The sequence below is a fragment of the Marmota monax genome, unplaced genomic scaffold (assembly GCF_021218885.2).
Source record: "Marmota monax isolate L192 unplaced genomic scaffold, Marmota_monax_Labrador192_F-V1.1 WCK01_AAM20220418_F8-fsc00102, whole genome shotgun sequence".
NCBI lineage: Eukaryota > Metazoa > Chordata > Mammalia > Rodentia > Sciuridae > Marmota > Marmota monax.
The window spans coordinates 3,722,387-3,740,717 of NW_026692494.1; the positions used below are offsets into that span (position 1 = coordinate 3,722,387).

Here is an 18,331-nt window from a genome sequence, read left to right on the forward strand (position 1 = left end):
CCCTGGGCCCTGGGGATCCCCCGGGTGACACCTTTCCGCCCAAAGCCTCTCCCAGCGGGCCACGTCCCCTCCCACGGTCCAGCACGTGTCCTTCTGTAGCCAAGCCTTTCAAGTTCAGGGGCCCGGAGGCTGCCCCTTTCCTGCCCCAGAATCCCCCAACTTCCGAAAATGGAGCCCCCGAAATGCATCCTGCCGCCTTCGCCCTCCGCGAGGTCCGTAGGGAAGGCGGCACCCCTCTGCTGGGACGCGCACCCAACACGCCCACGGCCCAGCCCAGCTCGCCCCTGGTTGTCGATGATGATGATCATTATATTTCCCTATTTGTGACTCTGCCAGGGCTGTGATGTGACAATGTGACCTGTCACATTGGGTCACATCTGCTAGATAAATATGCAGCACTCAAGTGGGCCCCTCCCCGCTCTCTCTGCCCCCCCCCCCCCCCCCCCGTCCCCGTCTCTCTCCACTCATCTGCCCACGCTCCGGCCTCCTGAGCCTCTCCTGACCCCTCTGCTCCCCTCTGTCCTTCCTCGCCCTCCTCCTCTCCCACCCCACTCTCTCAACCTACTTTGCATGATGTTTGTGACTTTGAGAGCCGCATCTATCGATGGAAACTTGTCAGACCGACAGAAGCTTTTAGAGGGTTTCTAACCCAAAACCACAAAAATTTCATTAGAGTTTCTCATCTTTCCTCTGGGGAAGGGGGTGGGGTCCCTGTGTCACCAGAAGGGGTCGAGCGTGGGGGCTGAGCTGCCAGGCCCCCTCTGCCTCCGGGCTCCTCTCCTGCAGGACCTTCCCCGTCACCTGGGAACCAGGGGGTGGCGAGTCAGGTTGGCCCGAGCGCCCCTGCCCAGGGTGTCCCGCCGGAGCCCTGCAGGCTCTGCAGAGTGACCGCCCACTCAGGACGCAGGGCCGGTCTCCGGAGCCACGCTGTCAGCAAAGATGAGAAACGGCTGATAAATTTTTGTGTCCATCTCTGTGCTGTGACAGCCACTCTGGTCTGGAACCCTGTGCTCTGAAGTCCAGCTTCGCGTCTCCACTCCGTTCCGATCTCGTTTGTGAAGTTCCCTCCTTTGACGTTTTGGTTTTTTGTGTTGGATTTGGTTTTTGATTTTGGCCTTTGTTTCCTTTTCGTTTGGGGGGTTCCTGGGGGACAAGAGCCTGTCTGTATTTAATGGCTTCCGCTCTTTCCCATCTCTCCTCCCTTTCTCTCTTTCTTCCTCCTTCCTGCTTCTCTCTCTCCTCTGCCGCCTCCCCTCCCCGGCATCTCGGCCGCCGCCACCCCCCAGTCCGCCGCGTGGCCCCCCGCTTCTCCATCTTGCCCACCAGCCACGAGATCATGCCGGGCGGCAACGTGAACATCACCTGTGTGGCCGTGGGCTCGCCCATGCCCTACGTCAAGTGGATGCAGGGGGCCGAGGACCTGACGCCCGAGGACGACATGCCTGTGGGCCGGAACGTGCTGGAGCTCACGGACGTCAAGGACTCGGCCAACTACACGTGTGTGGCCATGTCCAGCCTGGGCGTCATCGAGGCCGTGGCCCAGATCACAGTCAAGTGTAAGCGGGCGCGGGTGGGGCCTCTGGGCCGTGCCTCGGCCTCCTTGCTGGGGTCCTGGAAGGACAGCTCTCCGAGCTGATGTGTATCGACCAAACCGTCACGCGTCACTTAATGACGGGGACCATGCAGCGTTGGCCACTGTCCTTCATGTGGGGACTGACATAGACAGCGTACACTCATCACTGGACACGGCCTCCAAGGCCAACAGGAGGCCTGGTAGACCCAGTGCTGCGTCGTCCTGGCCACGAGGAGGCTGAGGTGGGAGGATGGCAGGTTCCAGGCCAGCTCGGGCCACTTGGCCACACTGTCTCCAGGTGAGATGGACAGGGCCGGGCATGGCTCAGGGGCAGAGCGCTCACCAGACGTGCACGGGCCCTGGGTCCCATCCCAAGTGCCACAAAAGGAAAAAACGGCCACCGTAGACATGTGACGCTAGAGGCTGCCTCTGGAGGCGGGAGACTGCACAGGTCCTCCTGCGAGGTGCTGCGGGGGCAGGAAGTGCCGCGTGGCAGGCAGGGAGCCACGGCGGCTGCTCATCCACAGCTCTGGTGCCGCAGGCTGCCACCGCACCCTGCCACACGCTCAGGCGCGGAGCAGGGGTTTGCTTGTAGAAGCAGAGGCAGGCGGGGGACAGGTGGCCGTGGCTACGGGGTCTCCACTCGTGTCCATGACTGTGGCTCATCCCGAGCCCACAGAGCCAGGCAGCAGTGACCTAAGGTCATTAGGACGGTCACAGGGTCCACAGTGCCCTTCAGACCTCCTCGTGATGGACTCATCTCCCGGAACGTGAGGGAAGAGCATGTCTCAGTGGAAAGACTGAAAATTGAGGAGGCGTGAGCCAGGCAGGACAAGGGACAGGGTTTGGGGACGGTGGTGCAGCCCGTGCAGACACAGGAGGTCTGGAGAGGAAACGGGTTGTAGGTTATGGAGTGTTCAACCTGTCCGTCAGGGACCAGCCGGCTGCAGCCTGGGGACTGGCAGCCTTTGGGTGACAGCTGCAGAGCAGAGTCGGGAAGGCCCCAGGCCCTGACCCAGGCTGCAGGAAGGCTTTGGTGTCACCTGAGGGTCGGCTGCCGCTGGGCCTGTGGGCTGATGTCTAGGGACAAGTGGGAGAGAGTCAGCTGCAGGGGACACCCAGGCCCTGCTACTGGGACAGAGGTGAAAAGTGGGAGAACCGCGATGTGAAGCGGGCACCGTGCCTCCTGCCAGGCGGAGGAGGGGCGCGGGATGGGCATTCAAGAAAGTGGCCAGGCACAGGAGGGGTGAGGCGGGAGCAGACAAGCCCCGTGGGGCAAAGCCGAGTGACCCGGCTGAAGTGAGCAGCGGCCACAGGCGCCGCAGGCAGGGTGGACATGTGTCCTACCCAGCCGGTCCAGTTCTGTTCCTTGGCAGAGCTGGGATGGAGCCCAGGGCCCCAGGGTGGGCAGGCCTCCACCCCTGAGCCGCACCCCAGCCCTCTATTTTGAGACAGGGCCTTGCTAGGTTGCCCAGGCTGGCCTTGAACTCGCCCTCCTCTTGCCTCGGCCTCCTGAGTGTGTGCCCCTGGGCCAGCTGCAACTGTTAAGAAAGGAGAGTCTCAGCTCTGGGTGGCTGGACAGTGCTGCACCCCTCAGCTGGGCCATCGTAGAGCAATGTCAGCAGGACTGTGTCCCGATAGGACTTTATTTAGAAGCCTGGTGCCACCCATGGCCACGCTGGCTGGCTCTTGCTGTAGAGGGGATGAGACAGAGGTTTCTTCCCAGGAAACCAAAATGGGAGGAAGGCAGTTGTGTGGTCAGAGGCTACACAGCTCTGGGGCCCTTCAACAGTGTGCCCAATCTGTCACCTGCCTCCCTCTCACAGCTCTCCCCAAAGCCCCTGGGACTCCAGTGGTGACGGAGAACACGGCCACCAGCATCACCATCACCTGGGACTCGGGCAACCCAGACCCTGTGTCATATTATGTCATCGAGTACAAGTCCAAGAGCCAGGACGGGCCATATCAGATCAAGGAGGACATCACCACCACGCGCTACAGCATCGGCGGCCTGAGCCCGAACTCGGAGTATGAGATCTGGGTGTCTGCCGTCAATTCCATTGGCCAGGGCCCACCCAGCGAGTCTGTGGTCACCCGCACGGGCGAGCAGGCCCCGGCCAGCGCGCCGCGCAACGTGCAGGCCCGCATGCTGAGCGCCACCACCATGATCGTGCAGTGGGAGGAGCCGGTGGAGCCCAACGGGCTGATCCGCGGCTACCGCGTCTACTACACCATGGAGCCGGAGCACCCGGTGGGCAACTGGCAGAAGCATAACGTGGACGACAGCCTGCTGACCACCGTGGGCAGCCTGCTGGAGGACGAGACCTACACCGTGCGCGTGCTGGCCTTCACCTCCGTGGGGGATGGGCCCCTCTCGGACCCCATCCAGGTCAAGACGCAGCAGGGAGGTGAGCCGCAGGGCTTCCCGGCTGGGGCCTGGAGGGGGGCCAGGCGCGGCGGCCCCATGGCTGATTGCCACAGCCAGCCTGTGGGTCCTGCACGGTGCTTTGAGATATTTGGGGCCACCCAGAAAATCAAAAAATTCTGGCTTTCCTTGGAAACTCCGACCGGTCAGCCCACAGGGCTCCAGCTGGTCTCCCAGGCGGCTCCCAGGGGCCGCGATCCAGGCGGTGATGCCTTCTGCTGTCATTAACTCCCGGGGGCTCTCATTGTAGGGACTGATGCTGTTTGTTTCCAATTAATAAATGAAAATGGCCTCGACCCCAGGCTGCAGATGGGCCTCCCTCCCCGCTCCAGTGGGAGGACTTGGGGCTGCTTAGTCTTGGGCCCAGCTCTCGTGGGACGCTGACCCTTTTCTTGGGGTTCAGGCTTTTGAAACCAAGAATCCAGGAAGACTCTGGCACCAGCGGAATGGCGGGAACGCAGGTCTCCAGTGTACACTTGCCGCCTTCCAACTTCTCTCACTTGATTTGCAGGGGTCAGGAAGAGGCCAAGAGAGGGACCGGGTGGAAGTGGACAGCCGAGGGGGCGGTGGGGTTTAGCTCAGCGCTTCCTCCAGGGCGACCTGGGAGAAGGAGCATCCGCTGCGCAGCGGGGAAGCCGGGGTGCAGCGCCCCCACGTCGCCGCGCCCATTTCTGTTCATTGCTCCTTTTCCCCCAGTCCCTGGCCAGCCCATGAACTTGCGGGCCGAGGCCAAGTCAGAGACCAGCATCGGGCTCTCCTGGAGCCCCCCGCGGCAGGAGAGCATCATCAAGTATGAGCTGCTCTTCCGGGAGGGCGACCGTGGCCGCGAGGTACCCTTTGGGCTCTCAGGGAAGGGGCGGGGCCGGCAGGGGGGCGGGACTGGGAAGGGAGGGTGGGAGGGGCCAGGGCGGGGAGGGCGGGGCTCACCGGACTCCCTGGCCCTGCTCCGCCTCCGTGTCACCTGTTCCGCCTCTTTATTGCTGGTTTTTCGCTTTCTGGCTCTGCTGTTTCTCACCCCTCTGTGTCTCTGTCCCTCTCTCGCTGTCCCCTCCGATCCCCTCTCTTTTCCCGCATGTCTGTCTCTGTGCGCCTCTGTCTCTCTCTCACCGCTTTCTCTGTCCTCTCTCCTCTGTCTCCATCTCTCTCTGGCCCCGTCTCTCTCTCTCGATTTCTAAACCTGTCTCTGGTTCTCTGTGTCCATCTCCCCGTCTCTGTCTCTCCCCTGTCTCTCCCGGACCCCAGGTGGGGAGGACCTTCGACCCCACGACGGCCTTCGTGGTGGATGACCTCAAGCCCAACACCGAGTACGCCTTCCGCCTGGCGGCCCGCTCGCCGCAGGGCCTGGGCGCCTTCACCTCGGTGGTGCGGCAGCGCACGCTGCAGTCCAGTACGTGTCTCGGCCACCGCCCTTCTCTGCGGGGGGGACCGCGGCCTGGCGCAGCCGGCCTCGCGGGGCCTGAGGGGCAGAGCCCGCCGCAGGGGGTGGGGGGCACCTCGCCGGATTCCTTTTGCCCCTGGACCTCGGACACATCTGCCCGAGCCGGGCCCCGGCTTCCCACCAGTGCAGTGAGGGTCTTGCCACGGGGTCCTCGTGCCCGCCGCCTCTTGACCTACTTGGAGAATAGGGACCAGGAGAGCCGCAGGCTTTGCCCTGCTGAGAGAGGTCACCAGGCGCACCTCCCTCCTTCCTGTCCTATCCTTGGGGCCACTTCCTGGCCTCTGCACAGCTGGCACCTGTGGTTGCCAGAGCAGAGGACACAGCTGAACCCTCCCTGGTGGCCTTCCTTCTGGCAGGGAGCAGTGGCTCTCAGGCCCCAGACGTGCTCCCCCCGAGGGTCGGTGCCCTCAGATCTGACCAGGCTCTAGGGAGCATGCGGCCGCTGCCCGGCTCTTGAACCTCTGCAGTTCTGTGCTTGTCCGCCTGGCCTCCTGTCACAAGTCCCCTCCACCCAGCAGCTGGGTGTGGGCCACCCTGTGGTCCCTGCCACCACCTTCACCGTGGCCCTCCCTGCCTGCCCTGTGCTGGGCCCTCGTGTCAGCCTGTCCCCCCGTGGCCCACCTGCAGCCCCTTGGTCACGTGTAGCCATCCTGCCTTTGTTCTGGAAGCAGCTGCGGCCTTCAGACCTGCAAACCCCCTGCTGCGTGCTCTCGGGGGGGGGGGCATCTTGGGTCAGTCGAGGGTGCCATCAGCTCGGGCTGGGTGCGAGAGATCAGGGGCCGTGGACACAGCCCGCCACCCAGGCCCCTTCCCTCCTTCCTGCTGCCCACTGAGCAGCGCCCAGCCACCAGGGCGCATCTGGCAGGTGGAGGTCAGTGAGGGTGGCCTGTGGCTTGGGCGGCCACCTGAGAGGCCGGCAGAGTGTCGTAAGGTGAGTACCAGCTGGTCTCGAGCAAGTTCACAAATACAGCCCACCCTGCGTGCCCCCACGCGCCCAGCAGGTCTGGGCTGCACAGATGGCCCAGAGCCCTGTGTCCCCCAGGACCCACTCCTGACGCCCGTGCCCGCGCCGCCCACAGCGTGTCTGGCTTCTGCACACGCCTGCCCGGCCCTTTCCAAGACATCACGCAGGTTGGGCTGGATTGTGATGGACGCGACCCCAAGGTCGCCTAGGAAGCGGCTTCGGCCCAGGCACGCGAAGCTCCGGGGCGGCCCAGGACAGGGAGTGGGGGGAAGGGACTCCCCACTTCTTGCCCCAAGACGGGTGGGGCCCGAGAGGAGCAGCAGCAGAGACTCAGGGCCAGGCGTATCCCCAGGGCTGCGGGCTCCTTAGTCTGAACACAAGGGTAGGTGGAGGCCAGACCACTCGGCCGTGGGTCTCCCAAGACACTGTCCTACCTTCCCGCCTCGTCGGCGTCGGGCCCACTGCGTCCGGGGGCCCACTGCGTCCGGAGACCCACCGCGAGCCGGGTCTGGCCTTGTAGCTCAGCACTCCGCGTCCCTCCCTCGTAAGAAAGTCCTATAAGTTAGCAGGTGAAGAGTGGAAGGTAGGTAACCAGACTGGGAGTTTTCTGGAAGGCGTCTTTCTTTCTTTTATTATGGTTTTTCTCATCATCACCACCATCACCGTTGTTTCTTATTTTATTATGGTTTTGGTTTTATTTTCCTCCCCCTTTCTCAGCAAATCCATTCCTTCTGGCACATTCCCCAGTTGGTTTTCTGCTCCTGCCTGCCTTCCCTGGGCACTTTGGGTTGGGGTGGCTGGTCAAGAAGTGGGGAGAGGCCCCTCAGGTCTAGTTTCAGAGGAGGGTTCCAGTGTCTCACTGGGAGGCAGGTCACTCTAGTTGAGCCGTGGTGGCTCAGGGGTCTGCGAGGCCTTTGCAGATGGGAGCTCTGCTCCTCTCTGGGTCGGCGCAGCACAAGGATGTTCACGTGGCAGATAATACGTATGAGATCCGAGCACAGACGAGGTGGGCGTGAAGGGTGGCAGGGCAGTGGCCTCCCTGGGCCTCCTCCACCGTAAGCCCGGGTGGCCACTGGGGACCGTGAAGCCTGGCCTTGGTCCTGCTCTGCCGCTCCCTCACCTGGGCAGAAGGCTCGGCGAGGCGAGGGGAAGCGCGCAGCCTGCAGCCAGTAGGTGCGCAACCAATGATGGTGGTGAGCCCCTCGTGGGCTCTGAAACCCGCTTCTGCCCCCTGGAGCGTGGGGTGGGTGCAGGGACAGCTGTGACTTCTGCATGTCTTTGAGAGCTGAGCAGGGCAGGCCAGGGACAGCACCTGGCAGGGTCAGCTACAGGGCCTGTGGAGTCTGTGGAGGTGAGAGCGTGGGAGGTGGTGCCCGTCACCCCCACAGCGACTTGGTGTATGGAGATATTACGCTCCGTACACACAGTAGGTGCTTAGGTCATGGGAACAATCACTGTTGTTCAACAAAACCCTTAACATTGCCTGGCACACAGTAGGTGCTCCATAAATGCTGTTTGGAATGTAAATATGGAACAGCATGGATTGGGACAGATAGTTGGCACTCATCAGTGGATGCTGTCAGTGGTGTGTGACAAGCTAAACCTGGTGCCAGGCACCCAAATCATGGGCTGCGGCTATTGCTGTTCAAATTTCTTGTAGTATGCTTGGTATACAGTGAGTGCTTAATATGTGGCACTTGCTATAAATAAGTTAGGCTGGTGAGGTACACAGTAGGTGCTCAAATTAGTACTTTTTTTTAGAGAGAGAGGAGAGAGAGAGAATTTTTTAATAATTATCTTTCAGTTTTCAGTGAACACACATCTTTATTTTATGTGGTGCTGAGGATTGAACCCAGCGCCCCACGTATGCCAGTCGAGCGCGGTACCACTGAGCCACCTCCCCACCCCTCAAATTAGTACTTGTGTCAGTCTGAAACACTGACATGGTGAGTGCTCAAAACCTGCAGTTATTATCTGCCAAGTCCTTGGCACATAGTAGGCACCCAGTAAATGGGGCCTTATTGAGAGTCCCCTGGCTTGGTGTCTGGCACACAGTAGGTGCCCAGCCCAAAGTAGGTGCCCAGTAGATGGGGCCTTATTGCAATTCCCCTGATAGCAGGGGCTCGATAAGTTACAACTATTAGTGTTTTTATGTAAGGTCCTTAGCACAAAACCTGGCACACAGTAGGTGCTTAACAGGTATGAGCTGTTGGTGTTGACCAGCGGTGCTCTTCTTAGTGCCTAGCGCACAGCAGGTGCTTTAGTGTGTGGGAGCTGCTTGTTTTCCACTCACTCTCCTAGCATGGCACCTGGCACACAGTAGGTGCTTAATGTGTTGGGACTATTGCTGTTGGTGATAAAGTCCTCAGCACCGTGCCTGGCCCAGTGGGTGCTGCACAAATGTTAACTGCTATCGTGGTCTTCAGAGGACCGTGGCCACACCCAGTCCATGGCAGGTGCTCAGTAAGCGAGAGCTGCTGTTGGTCCACAGTGGCTCTGCCCAGGGCTGGCGCACAGCAGGGCCTCAGAACAGGACAGTGTGATGTGGACCTGGCCCATGGAGCCAGCTCCGCTCCCTGACAGTCAGTGTCCAGTGAAGTGGCACTTTCAACATCACTCTCCAAAGTGCTCGGCATGCTAACTGGCACACAGTAGGTACTCAAGACATGGCCATTGATTTTTCTCCGCATAAGGCCAAGGGGGGCCCTGAGAGGAGTGAGGGCTCGGTCCCGTGTGGCCACGTGTTCAGTGAGCACTTGCTTGGCCATAAGAAACCCCTCCACCGTATTTTTACCATAAAATATGTGAAGCCCTTGGCACCATGCCTTGCACACAGGAGGTTCAGTAAATAATAGTAGATACTATCTGTGAAGCCCTTGTCAGGGGCCTGGCACATAGTAGGTGCCCAATAGATGGGTCCTTATTGAGTTTCCCTGGCTTGGTGCCTGGCACATAGTAGGTACCCAGTAAATGGGTCCTTATTGAGAGTCCCCTGGCTTGTTGTCTGGCACACAGTAGGTGCCTGGCACATAGTAGGCACTCAGTAGATGGGTCCTGATTGAGATTCCCCTGGTTTGGTGTCTGGCGCATAGTAGGTGCCCAGTAAATGGGGCCTTATTGAGATTCCCCTGGCTTGGTGCCCAGCACATAGTAGGTGCCCAGTAGATGGTGCCTTATTGCAATTCCCCTGGCTTGGTGTCTGACACACAGTAGGTGGCTGGCACATAGTAGGTGCCAGTAGATGGGGCCTTATTGAGATTCCCCTAGCTTAGTGCCTGGCACATAGTAGGTGCCCAGGAAATGGATCTTATTGCAATTCCCCTGGCTTTGTGCCCTGCACATAGTAGGTGCTCAATAGATGGATCCTTATTGAGAGTCCTCTGACTTGGTGTCTGGCACACAGTAGGTGGATGGCACATAGTAGGCACCCAGTAGATGGAGCCTTATTGAGATTCTCCTAACTTAGTGCCCAGCACATAGTAGGCACCCAGTAGATGGGGCCTTATTGAGTTTCCCTGGCTTGGTGCCTGGCACACAGTAGGTGCCCAGTAAATGGGGCCTTATTGAGAGTCCCCTGGCTTGGTGCCTGGCACATAGTAGGTGCCCAGTAGATGGGGCCTTATTGCAATTCCCCCTGCTTGGTTCCTGGCACATAGTAGGTGCCCAGTAGATGGATCCTTATTGAGAGTCCCCTGGTTTGGTGTCTGGCACACAGTAGGTGGCTGGCACATAGTAGGCACCCAGTAGATGGAGCCTTATTGAGATTCCCCTTAGTGTCTGGCACATAGTAGGTGTCCAATAGATGGGCCTTATTGTGATTCCCCTGGCTTGGTGCCTGGCACATAGTGGTGCCCAGTAGATAGGGCCTTATTGCAGTTCCCCCTGCTTGGTGCCTGGCACATAGTAGGTGCTCGGTAGTTGGATTCTTATTGAGAGTCCCCTGGCTGGGTGTCTGGCACATAGTAGGCACCCAATAGATGGAGCCCTATTGAGATCCTCCTAACTTAGTGCCTGGCACATAGTAGGTGCCCAGTAGATGGGCCTTATTGTAATTCCCCTGGCTTGGTGCCCTAGCCCATAGTAGATGCCCAGTAGATAGGTCCTTATTGAGAGTCCCCTGGCTTGGTGTCTGGCTCACAGTAGGTACACAGCACATAGTAAGTGCCAGTAGATGGGGCCTTATTGCGATTCCCCTGGCTTGGTGCCCAGCACATACTAGGTGCTCAGTAGATGGGTCCTTATTGGGAGTCCCCTGGCTTGGTGTCTGGCACCCAGTAGGTGCCTGGCAAATAGTAGGCACCCGGTAGATGGGGCCTTCTTGCAATTCCCCTGGCTTGGTGCCCAGCACATAGTAGGCGCCCAGTAGATGGGGCCTTATTGAGAGTCCCCTGGCTTGGTTTCTGGCACCCAGTAGGTGCCTGGCACATAGTAGGCACCCCGTAGATGGGGCCTTCTTGCGATTCCCCTGGCTTGGTGCCCAGCACATAGTAGGCACCCAGTAAATGGGGCCTTATTGAGAGTCCCCTGGCTTGGTTTCTGGCACACAGTAGGTGCCTGGCACATAGTAGGCACCCCGTAGATGGGTCCTGATTGAGATTCCCCTGGCTTGGTGCCCAGCACATAGTAGGTGCCAGTAGATGGGGCCTTATTGAGAGTCCCCTGGCTTGGTTTCTGACACACAGTAGGTGCCCGGCACATAGTAGGTGCCAGTAGATGGGGCCTTATTGTGATTCCCCTGGCTTGGTGCCCTGCACATAGTAGGTGTTCAATATATAGATGTTTTTAGCCAGATGTGGACACGCATTGGTCGTCCCAGTGACTCTGAAGGCTGAGGCAGGAGCACAAGGTCAAGGGCAGCCTCGAAGGTTACCAAGACGGTATCTCATAACTGAATGGTGGCAGAGGACGTGGGCGTGGTCAGGGGCGCAGGGCTGGCCTTGTCCCCATGGCTGCTCTCTGAAGCCCTGACCAGTGCCTGGAGCTTGTGGGTGGGTGCCCTTGGACGGGGCTCCTACCGGCTGTCCCCTTGTCACGGTGCATGGGTACCTCCGCTGCCTGTGCTGAGACCTACTGTGCGCCAGGCAGGCCCAGCCCCGAGCGTGAGCGCAGTGTTCTTGGCCAGCCCCCCGCCCTCCCGCCGCCTGTCCACCCGCCCATCTCACCCTTGGTTGACACCCGCTTCTTCTGGGTTCGACTTCTGTTTGGTTCTGTTTTGTTGTTATCATCTTCTTTTTTATTTTCTCTTCCCATCTTTTGTTTCCCCGCCCCTCCCCGCCCATCCCACCCCCCCCCACGCTCTCCCCCAATAGAACCGTCAGCCCCCCCTCAAGACGTTAAGTGCACCAGCATGCGCTCCACGGCCATTCTGGTAAGTTGGCGCCCGCCGCCGCCGGACACACACAACGGGGCCCTGGTGGGCTACAGCGTCCGCTACCGACCGCTGGGCTCGGAGGACCCGGAACCCAAGGAGGTGAACGGCATCCCCCCGACCACCACCCAGATCCTGCTGGAGGCGTTGGAGAAGTGGACCGAGTACCGTATCACAACTGTCGCTCACACAGAGGTGGGACCAGGGCCCGAGAGCTCGCCCGTGGTCATCCGCACCGACGAGGACGGTAAGCACCGGCCGGCCCGGACCGACCCCCCAGGCCCAGCCCACCCTGCCTTGGAGCCACCATCTCAGAAAGCTGGGCTGGTGGTCAGAAGGTGGGAGCCGCGAAGCAGCCGGCTCCCCGAGCGTGGATTTGGGGGCCCCAGGCCTGGGCGGCCTTATTGAGGGGTGCTGGCCCCTGGCCCAGCTGGCAGCCCCTCCCCCTGGGCCGACAGTGGGAGTGGTGGACACGGGCACTCAGTGGTAGAAGACCCATGGTCTGCGCAGAGCCCCCAGCAAATCGGTTGCCTGCGGAGCCCGAGCCCTAGACCTTGGCATCAGCCCGGCTCGCTGCTCCCTGGGAGTCGGCTGCCTAGGATGCAGCGCCCGGGGTGCCGGGAGCCTGGCTGGACGCTGAGCTGTAGCCGTGGCCGATTTCTGTGGTGTAAAGTCCACGGTGGCCAGTGACAGGCTGGGAGGTTCTAAGAAGCAAAGTCAGGTGATGGGCTGGTGCAGAGACCATGAGGCTGAGCTCACAGGCCGAAAGGAGGACAGTGGGTGGGTGAGGCTCTGAGGTGCTGGACACCGAAATGATCCCCAGTGCCAAGTGGACCGGCTACCTGCTGGAGTGTTCAGGAGTGTACAGCTGGACCGCCCAGGTCAAGCCCTGGCAATGACCATTGCTGGTCACAGTCAACTCTCCCAGCCTCTGTCCCGTCTGTGGAGAGAATGAGTCCCCGTCCAGCAGGGATGGAAGCCCTGACAGGGAGCCCCCTCCAGCCGGGGGAAAGCCCTTAGGGTCCAGTGTCCCCACTGGAGAGTTAGCCCTAGGGGCCTTGGGTGGCCATCTGTGAATGGGGCGGGCCATCAGGGCCCCTCAGGGCGTGGGAGGGCTGTAGGGGGCCTTGCCCTCCTGGCCAGTGGCGAGCGCTCAGCGCCTGGTGACCCTCAGCATCCTGGCATCGGGCAGTGTCGCCGCCCGGGGCAGGGCCGGCCCCCGGTAACGGCCCCGCTCGCCCCTCCCCTCCCCTTCCGCCCGCCAGTGCCCAGCGCGCCGCCGCGGAAGGTGGAGGCGGAGGCGCTCAACGCCACGGCCATCCGCGTGCTGTGGCGCTCGCCCGCGCCCGGCCGGCAGCATGGCCAGATCCGCGGCTACCAGGTCCACTACGTGCGCATGGAGGGCGCCGAGGCCCGCGGGCCACCGCGCATCAAAGACGTCATGCTGGCCGATGCCCAGGTGGGCGGGGCCGGGGCTGGGGGGGGCACTGTCCTCTGCTTCTCTGCCTCTGGCCTCGCTCACCTCCCTGCTCTCTCCCCTGCCGCCCTCCCGCTCAGTGGGAGATGGACGACACCGCGGAATACGTGAGTAGCCGCTGCCTCCTGCGCGCAGGGCCCCGAGGGTCTCCTCCCCCGCCCGTTGCCACCTGGGCTTATGCGCCTGGCGGATGCCCAGCTCTGACCCCGTGTGCTCCAGCGCCCGGGCCGGCGGCAGCCACAGGAACAGTGGTCACAGCACACTCACCTGGGGCTCCCGCTCCTGGTGTCCCCACACCACGGGCTCCGTCCTCTGGGGTCTGCACCAGCCTGACTCAGGGCCCAGCTCAGCCCTTGGCCTGGGAATTTCCCTGGGGCCAAGCTGTCCTTTAATGTGGCCCACCGCCGGGAGAAGAGCCAGTGCTGGGGGACAGCCTGCAGAGCCACTGTGCCCGCCAGCACTTCCTTGGGAGGCTCGGAAAGCAGAGCAGGATCACTGTGTGGCTTGGGGCAAGTCACTGCCCCTCTCTGGGCTGTCTTTCTGCCCAAACAGTGGCTCTTCCAAGAGCCCCAAAACTCTGGGTTCTTGATTTTTTTTTTTTTTTTTTTTTTTAATTTTTTGGTGCTGGGGGTTGAACCCAGGGACACTTAACCACTGAGCCACATCCCAGCCCTTTTTATTTTTTATTTAGAGACAGGGTCTCGTTGAGTTGCTTAGGGCCTCACTAAGTTGCTGAGGCTGGCTTTGAACTTTCGATCCTCCTGCCTCAGCCTCCTGAGCCGCTGGGATTGATGACAGGTGTGCACCACCATATCTGGCTCCTCTGTCTAACGTTAAATTGGCACTGACCCCAGACACCCCACAGCCTGTCTCACCCCCCTCCTGAGTCTAGGGGAGTCCCAGCTGGGCCCCTGCTCAGCCCCTCCCACCAGGCCCCTGGAAAGGACAGTGGGGCTTGGGGCAGGAGACCCTCTGCCCTTGCTCCTGACCTGGGTGCCCGTGGCTCCCAGGTGTGCCCGGCCATGCTTGTGTGTGTGCATGTGGCAGGTGGGGGACCCAGGGGGTGAGGGCTCCTCAGATGGACGGCAGCCTCCTGAGCACCAGCTGCACTTGCAGCGTGCGGGGGCCAGGCCCGCCCACCCCAGGGGCCGCAGTCCAGTCGGGGAGCTGGGTGCGAATCAGCAAGACCCAGATGCATGTCGGTCACAGCTGCAGTGGGGACTGGGACATGACGTTGGCTCTCTGGGCAGTGTGCCGGGCATCAGTGCCGATGGCCAAGGTGCAGATGCTGCCGCTGTGCCCACGTCACACTCCCCAGGGCCGCACAGCAGCCCATGGTCTCAGTCTGCTCCCACACAGACAGGGGACCCTGGGGCGGGGCATGGCAGATGAGAAGGGGAGGGGTGAGCTCCCTTGCGGTCTCTGGCCCTGAGAGCCATTTCAGACTGGTGACAGAGTTCCTGAAAACCACCAGCTCTGTGGGGCAGACAGACTCAGGGTGCAGAGGCATAGAATAGCACATGCAAAGGCCCTGGGGCAGGACCCCGCCTGGTGAGCTGGGGGCACAGTGAGGACCTGTGACTGGGAGGGAGGAGGCAGGAATCAGGGAGAGGACAGGGCGGGTTGTGCAGAGCCCCTGGGCTTCAGGCAGGGCTTGGGCTTTGACCCCCTGGAGGGAGCCGTGGAGAGCTGTGGGCAGAGGAGGGGCCTGACTTGGGCTCACAGGCACCCTCTGGCAGCTGCGGGGAGGACAGGCTGGGGCAAGGGTGGCCAGCACCAGTGCACAGGCAAGTGGGCGCTGCAGGCCGCATGTGCCTTGAGGGGGACAGGCCGTGAACAGGTCCCTGCATGGCTTGTGTGCACGTCTCTGCTGTGGCCCGCGTGCTGCCTCCTCGGCTTGACTTGTTGCGGGAAGGTGTGGGCAGGCTGTCCCCAGCGGGTGTGTCCCTGACCCCTGCCCTGCCCACAGGAAATGGTCATCACAGACCTGCAGCCTGAGACCGCTTACTCCATCACGGTAGCCGCCTACACCATGAAGGGCGACGGTGCTCGCAGCAAACCCAAAGTGGTGGTGACCAAGGGAGCAGGTGCGCAGCCCGCAGGCCAGGACCCGGGCAGGGCGGCCTTTCCTGCAGTGCCCGGGGATCCCGCTGCCCCACACCCCGCCGGCCCCTCAGCCCCTCTCTCGCCCCACACCCTGTGGGGTGCCCGGCCCCTCCCGCCTGGAGGCCTCGCCCGGCTCCCTGCCACCTCTAGGGCCCTCCCGTCAGCCCAGGGTTGGCTCTTGTCCAGTACTGAGCTGAGTCAGGAAAAAGGCCACCTGGACGTGCAAGGGGGTGGCTGTGTGCATGGGCGGCAGGAGACCCTGTGCCCTGGCTGCTCCACGTCCTCAGGGACTGCGCTGCCACTCTGACCCTTAGCCCCCGTCCCGCCCTCCTGCCACGCTGTTCCTGCAGCACCCTGCGCCTCCCCTGGGCCTCCCCTCGCCCCTTCCCAGGGGTGCCAGGGCTGAGCAGTGTCCCCACTGCCACCTGCCCGGATCCACCGCATCCCCCCAGGCCCTCGAGACTCCTGGCGGGGTTGGTGCCCCCTCCCCACCTAAGCCTGGCGTCCCCGGGTCGCTATGACGACCAGGTTGTGAGCACGCGCCCGTGTCCCCTGCTCGGGAGGCCGAGGTGGGTCGTGAGGTGGGTCGTGAGCCAGGCCGGCGCCCAGGTCACCCTGAGCAGCTCTGAGGAGACCCCAGGCGGAGGCCCCATCTCTGGAAGTCAGCGCAGCCCACCCTGTGCTCCAGGCCAGGGTGACGCGTGGCCCTGATGTCCCCACAGTGCTGGGCCGCCCCACCCTGTCGGTGCAGCAGACCCCCGAGGGCAGCCTGCTGGCCCGCTGGGAGCCCCCTGCCGCCGCGGAGGACCAGGTGCTGGGCTACCGCCTGCAGTTCGGCCGCCAGGATGCGCCGCCCCTGGCCACGCTGGAGTTCGCGCCCTCCGAGGACCGCTACACGGCAGCGGGCGTGCACAAGGGGGCCACGTACGTGTTCCGACTGGCTGCCCGGAGTCGCGGCGGCCTGGGCGAGGAGGCGGCTGAGGTCCTGAGCATCCCCGAGGACGCACCCCACGGCCACCCGCAGATCCTGGAGGCGGCCGGCAATGCCTCTGCGGGCACCGTCCTGCTGCGCTGGCTGCCGCCTGTGCCCGCCGAGCGCAATGGCGCTATCGTCAAGTACACGGTGGCCGTGCGAGAGGCCGGCGCCCTGGGCCCCGCCCGAGAGACCGAGCTGCCGGCGGCGGCCGAGCCGGGGGCGGAGAACGTGCTCACGCTGCGGGGCCTCAAGCCCGACACGGCCTACGATCTCCAAGTGCGAGCCCACACACGCAGGGGCCCCGGCCCCTACAGCCCCCCAGTCCGCTACCGCACGTTCCTGCGGGACCAAGGTAGGCGCTCGGCACCGCACAGAGCCGGACTGGGCCTCGCGCCCCCCCCACCCCCTCCCCCCCAGGTAAGTGGCCACTTTTCTGCTTCCTCCTGGACGTCGAGGCGAGTCGGACCGAGGCTGGCGAAGGCAAAGGTGGGATCGCCTCTGGCACCGCCGCCCCACCTTCTCTCTGCAGCCGCGTCTCCGCAGCAGGGCCTGGGACAGGGCAGGCAGGGCCAGGCCAGGGCCAGGCAGGAAGGCCGTGGGCACAGGCACAGCCACGACAGGGAGCCTGGGCCGCCCCGCTGCCCCGCGCAGGCCCTCACCTGCCTCTCCTCTGCTCTCTCCCTGCTGCCCGGCGCAGTCTCCCCCAAGAACTTCAAGGTGAAGATGATCACGAAGACCTCGGTGCTGCTGAGCTGGGAGTTCCCGGACAACTACAACTCACCCACACCCTACAAGGTGCGCCGCTGGCTGCCGGGCGGGGCTCAGTCTGCACTGCTGCTGGGTCTCTGATCAGGCTCTGCTGGGACCCCGAGGGGGGCAAGGCCTGGGATCCGGGCTCAGTCGGGACTGGGACCTAGAGGGGGGCTCAGCCTGGGATCCGGGCTCAGTCGGGACTGGGACCTAGAGGGGGGCTCAGCCTGGGATCCGGGCTCAGTCGGGACTGGGACCTAGAGAGGGGCTCAGCCTGGGATCCGGGCTCAGTCGGGACTGGGACCCCAAGGGGGGCAAGGCCTGGGATCCGGGCTCAGTTGGGACTGGGACCCAGAGGGGGGCTCAGCCTGGGATCTGGGCTCAGTCGGGACTAGGACCCCGAGGGGGGCAAGGCCTGGGATCCGGACTCAGTTGGGACTGGGACCCAGAGGGGGGCTCAGCCTGGGATCCGTGCTCAGTTGGGACTGGGACCCAGAGGGGGGCTCAGCCTGGGATCTGGGCTCAGTCGGGACTGGGACCCTGAGGGGGGCAAGGCCTGGGATCCCCGTCAGCTCTGGATGGATGTGCAGCCAGGGATGAGGACTGGGTCAGGGTTGGGCTCAGCTGGACGGAGGTTCAGGCAGGGCTTGGAGCCCAGGCTGGGGCTGCAGATCAGCAGGAAGGAGGGCCATGATGGACACTCAGCGTTGGGGCTCAGGACACTCAGGACTCGGGGCTCACTTGATACTCAGACACAGGGTCCAGCAGAAGGGGATGCGGCAGGGGCTCTGAGCTGGTTCCGGCCCACAGATCCAGTACAACGGGCTCACGCTGGACGTGGACGGCAGGACCACCAAGAAGCTCATCACGCACCTCAGGCCCCACACCTTCTACAACTTTGTGCTGACCAACCGTGGCAGCAGCCTTGGTGGCCTCCAGCAGACGGTCACCGCCTGGACAGCCTTCAACCTTCTGAGCAGCAAGCCCAGCGTCGCCCCCAAGCCTGACCCCGAGGGCTTCATCGTGGTGTACCTGCCTGACGGCCAGAGCCCCGTGCCTGTGCAGTACGCCACCCGTCCACCCCCAGCCCGCTGTGTGCCAGGGCAGGCCCCTGAACTCTGTGCCCATCTGTAAGACAGGGACAGGTCCCACCTCACAGGCTGTGCTAAAAGTTCAGTGCTCCGCGGCTGTGGTCCCGGTCATGCTGAGACCTGGCCCTCTGTGTGACCTTCACTGGGCAACCTTAGGGCGCTG

The 18,331-nt window shown here is 62.7% G+C and overlaps 1 protein-coding gene across 6 annotated transcripts in view; it reads left to right on the top strand.

The window, feature by feature from the left end:
- Ptprs (protein tyrosine phosphatase receptor type S) overlaps window positions 1-18,331 on the top strand; it is a 54,974-nt gene that overhangs the window by 25,206 nt on the left and 11,437 nt on the right. For 2 of the 6 annotated variants that reach the window (XM_058579194.1, XM_058579195.1), the window contains exons 7-16: window positions 1,287-1,556; window positions 3,400-3,981; window positions 4,695-4,828; window positions 5,241-5,385; window positions 11,710-12,015; window positions 13,034-13,227; window positions 15,215-15,332; window positions 16,074-16,679; window positions 17,025-17,122; window positions 17,888-18,141. In XM_058579194.1, coding sequence (XP_058435177.1) covers window positions 1,287-1,556; window positions 3,400-3,981; window positions 4,695-4,828; window positions 5,241-5,385; window positions 11,710-12,015; window positions 13,034-13,227; window positions 15,215-15,332; window positions 16,074-16,679; window positions 17,025-17,122; window positions 17,888-18,141 — 2,707 coding nt within the window. Of the gene's footprint in view, window positions 1-1,286; window positions 1,557-3,399; window positions 3,982-4,694; window positions 4,829-5,240; window positions 5,386-11,709; window positions 12,016-13,033; window positions 13,228-13,325; window positions 13,353-15,214; window positions 15,333-16,073; window positions 16,680-17,024; window positions 17,123-17,887; window positions 18,142-18,331 lie in introns of all 6 variants that reach the window. The other 4 variants (XM_058579197.1, XM_058579198.1, XM_058579193.1 and 1 more) reach the window with 3 other exon arrangements.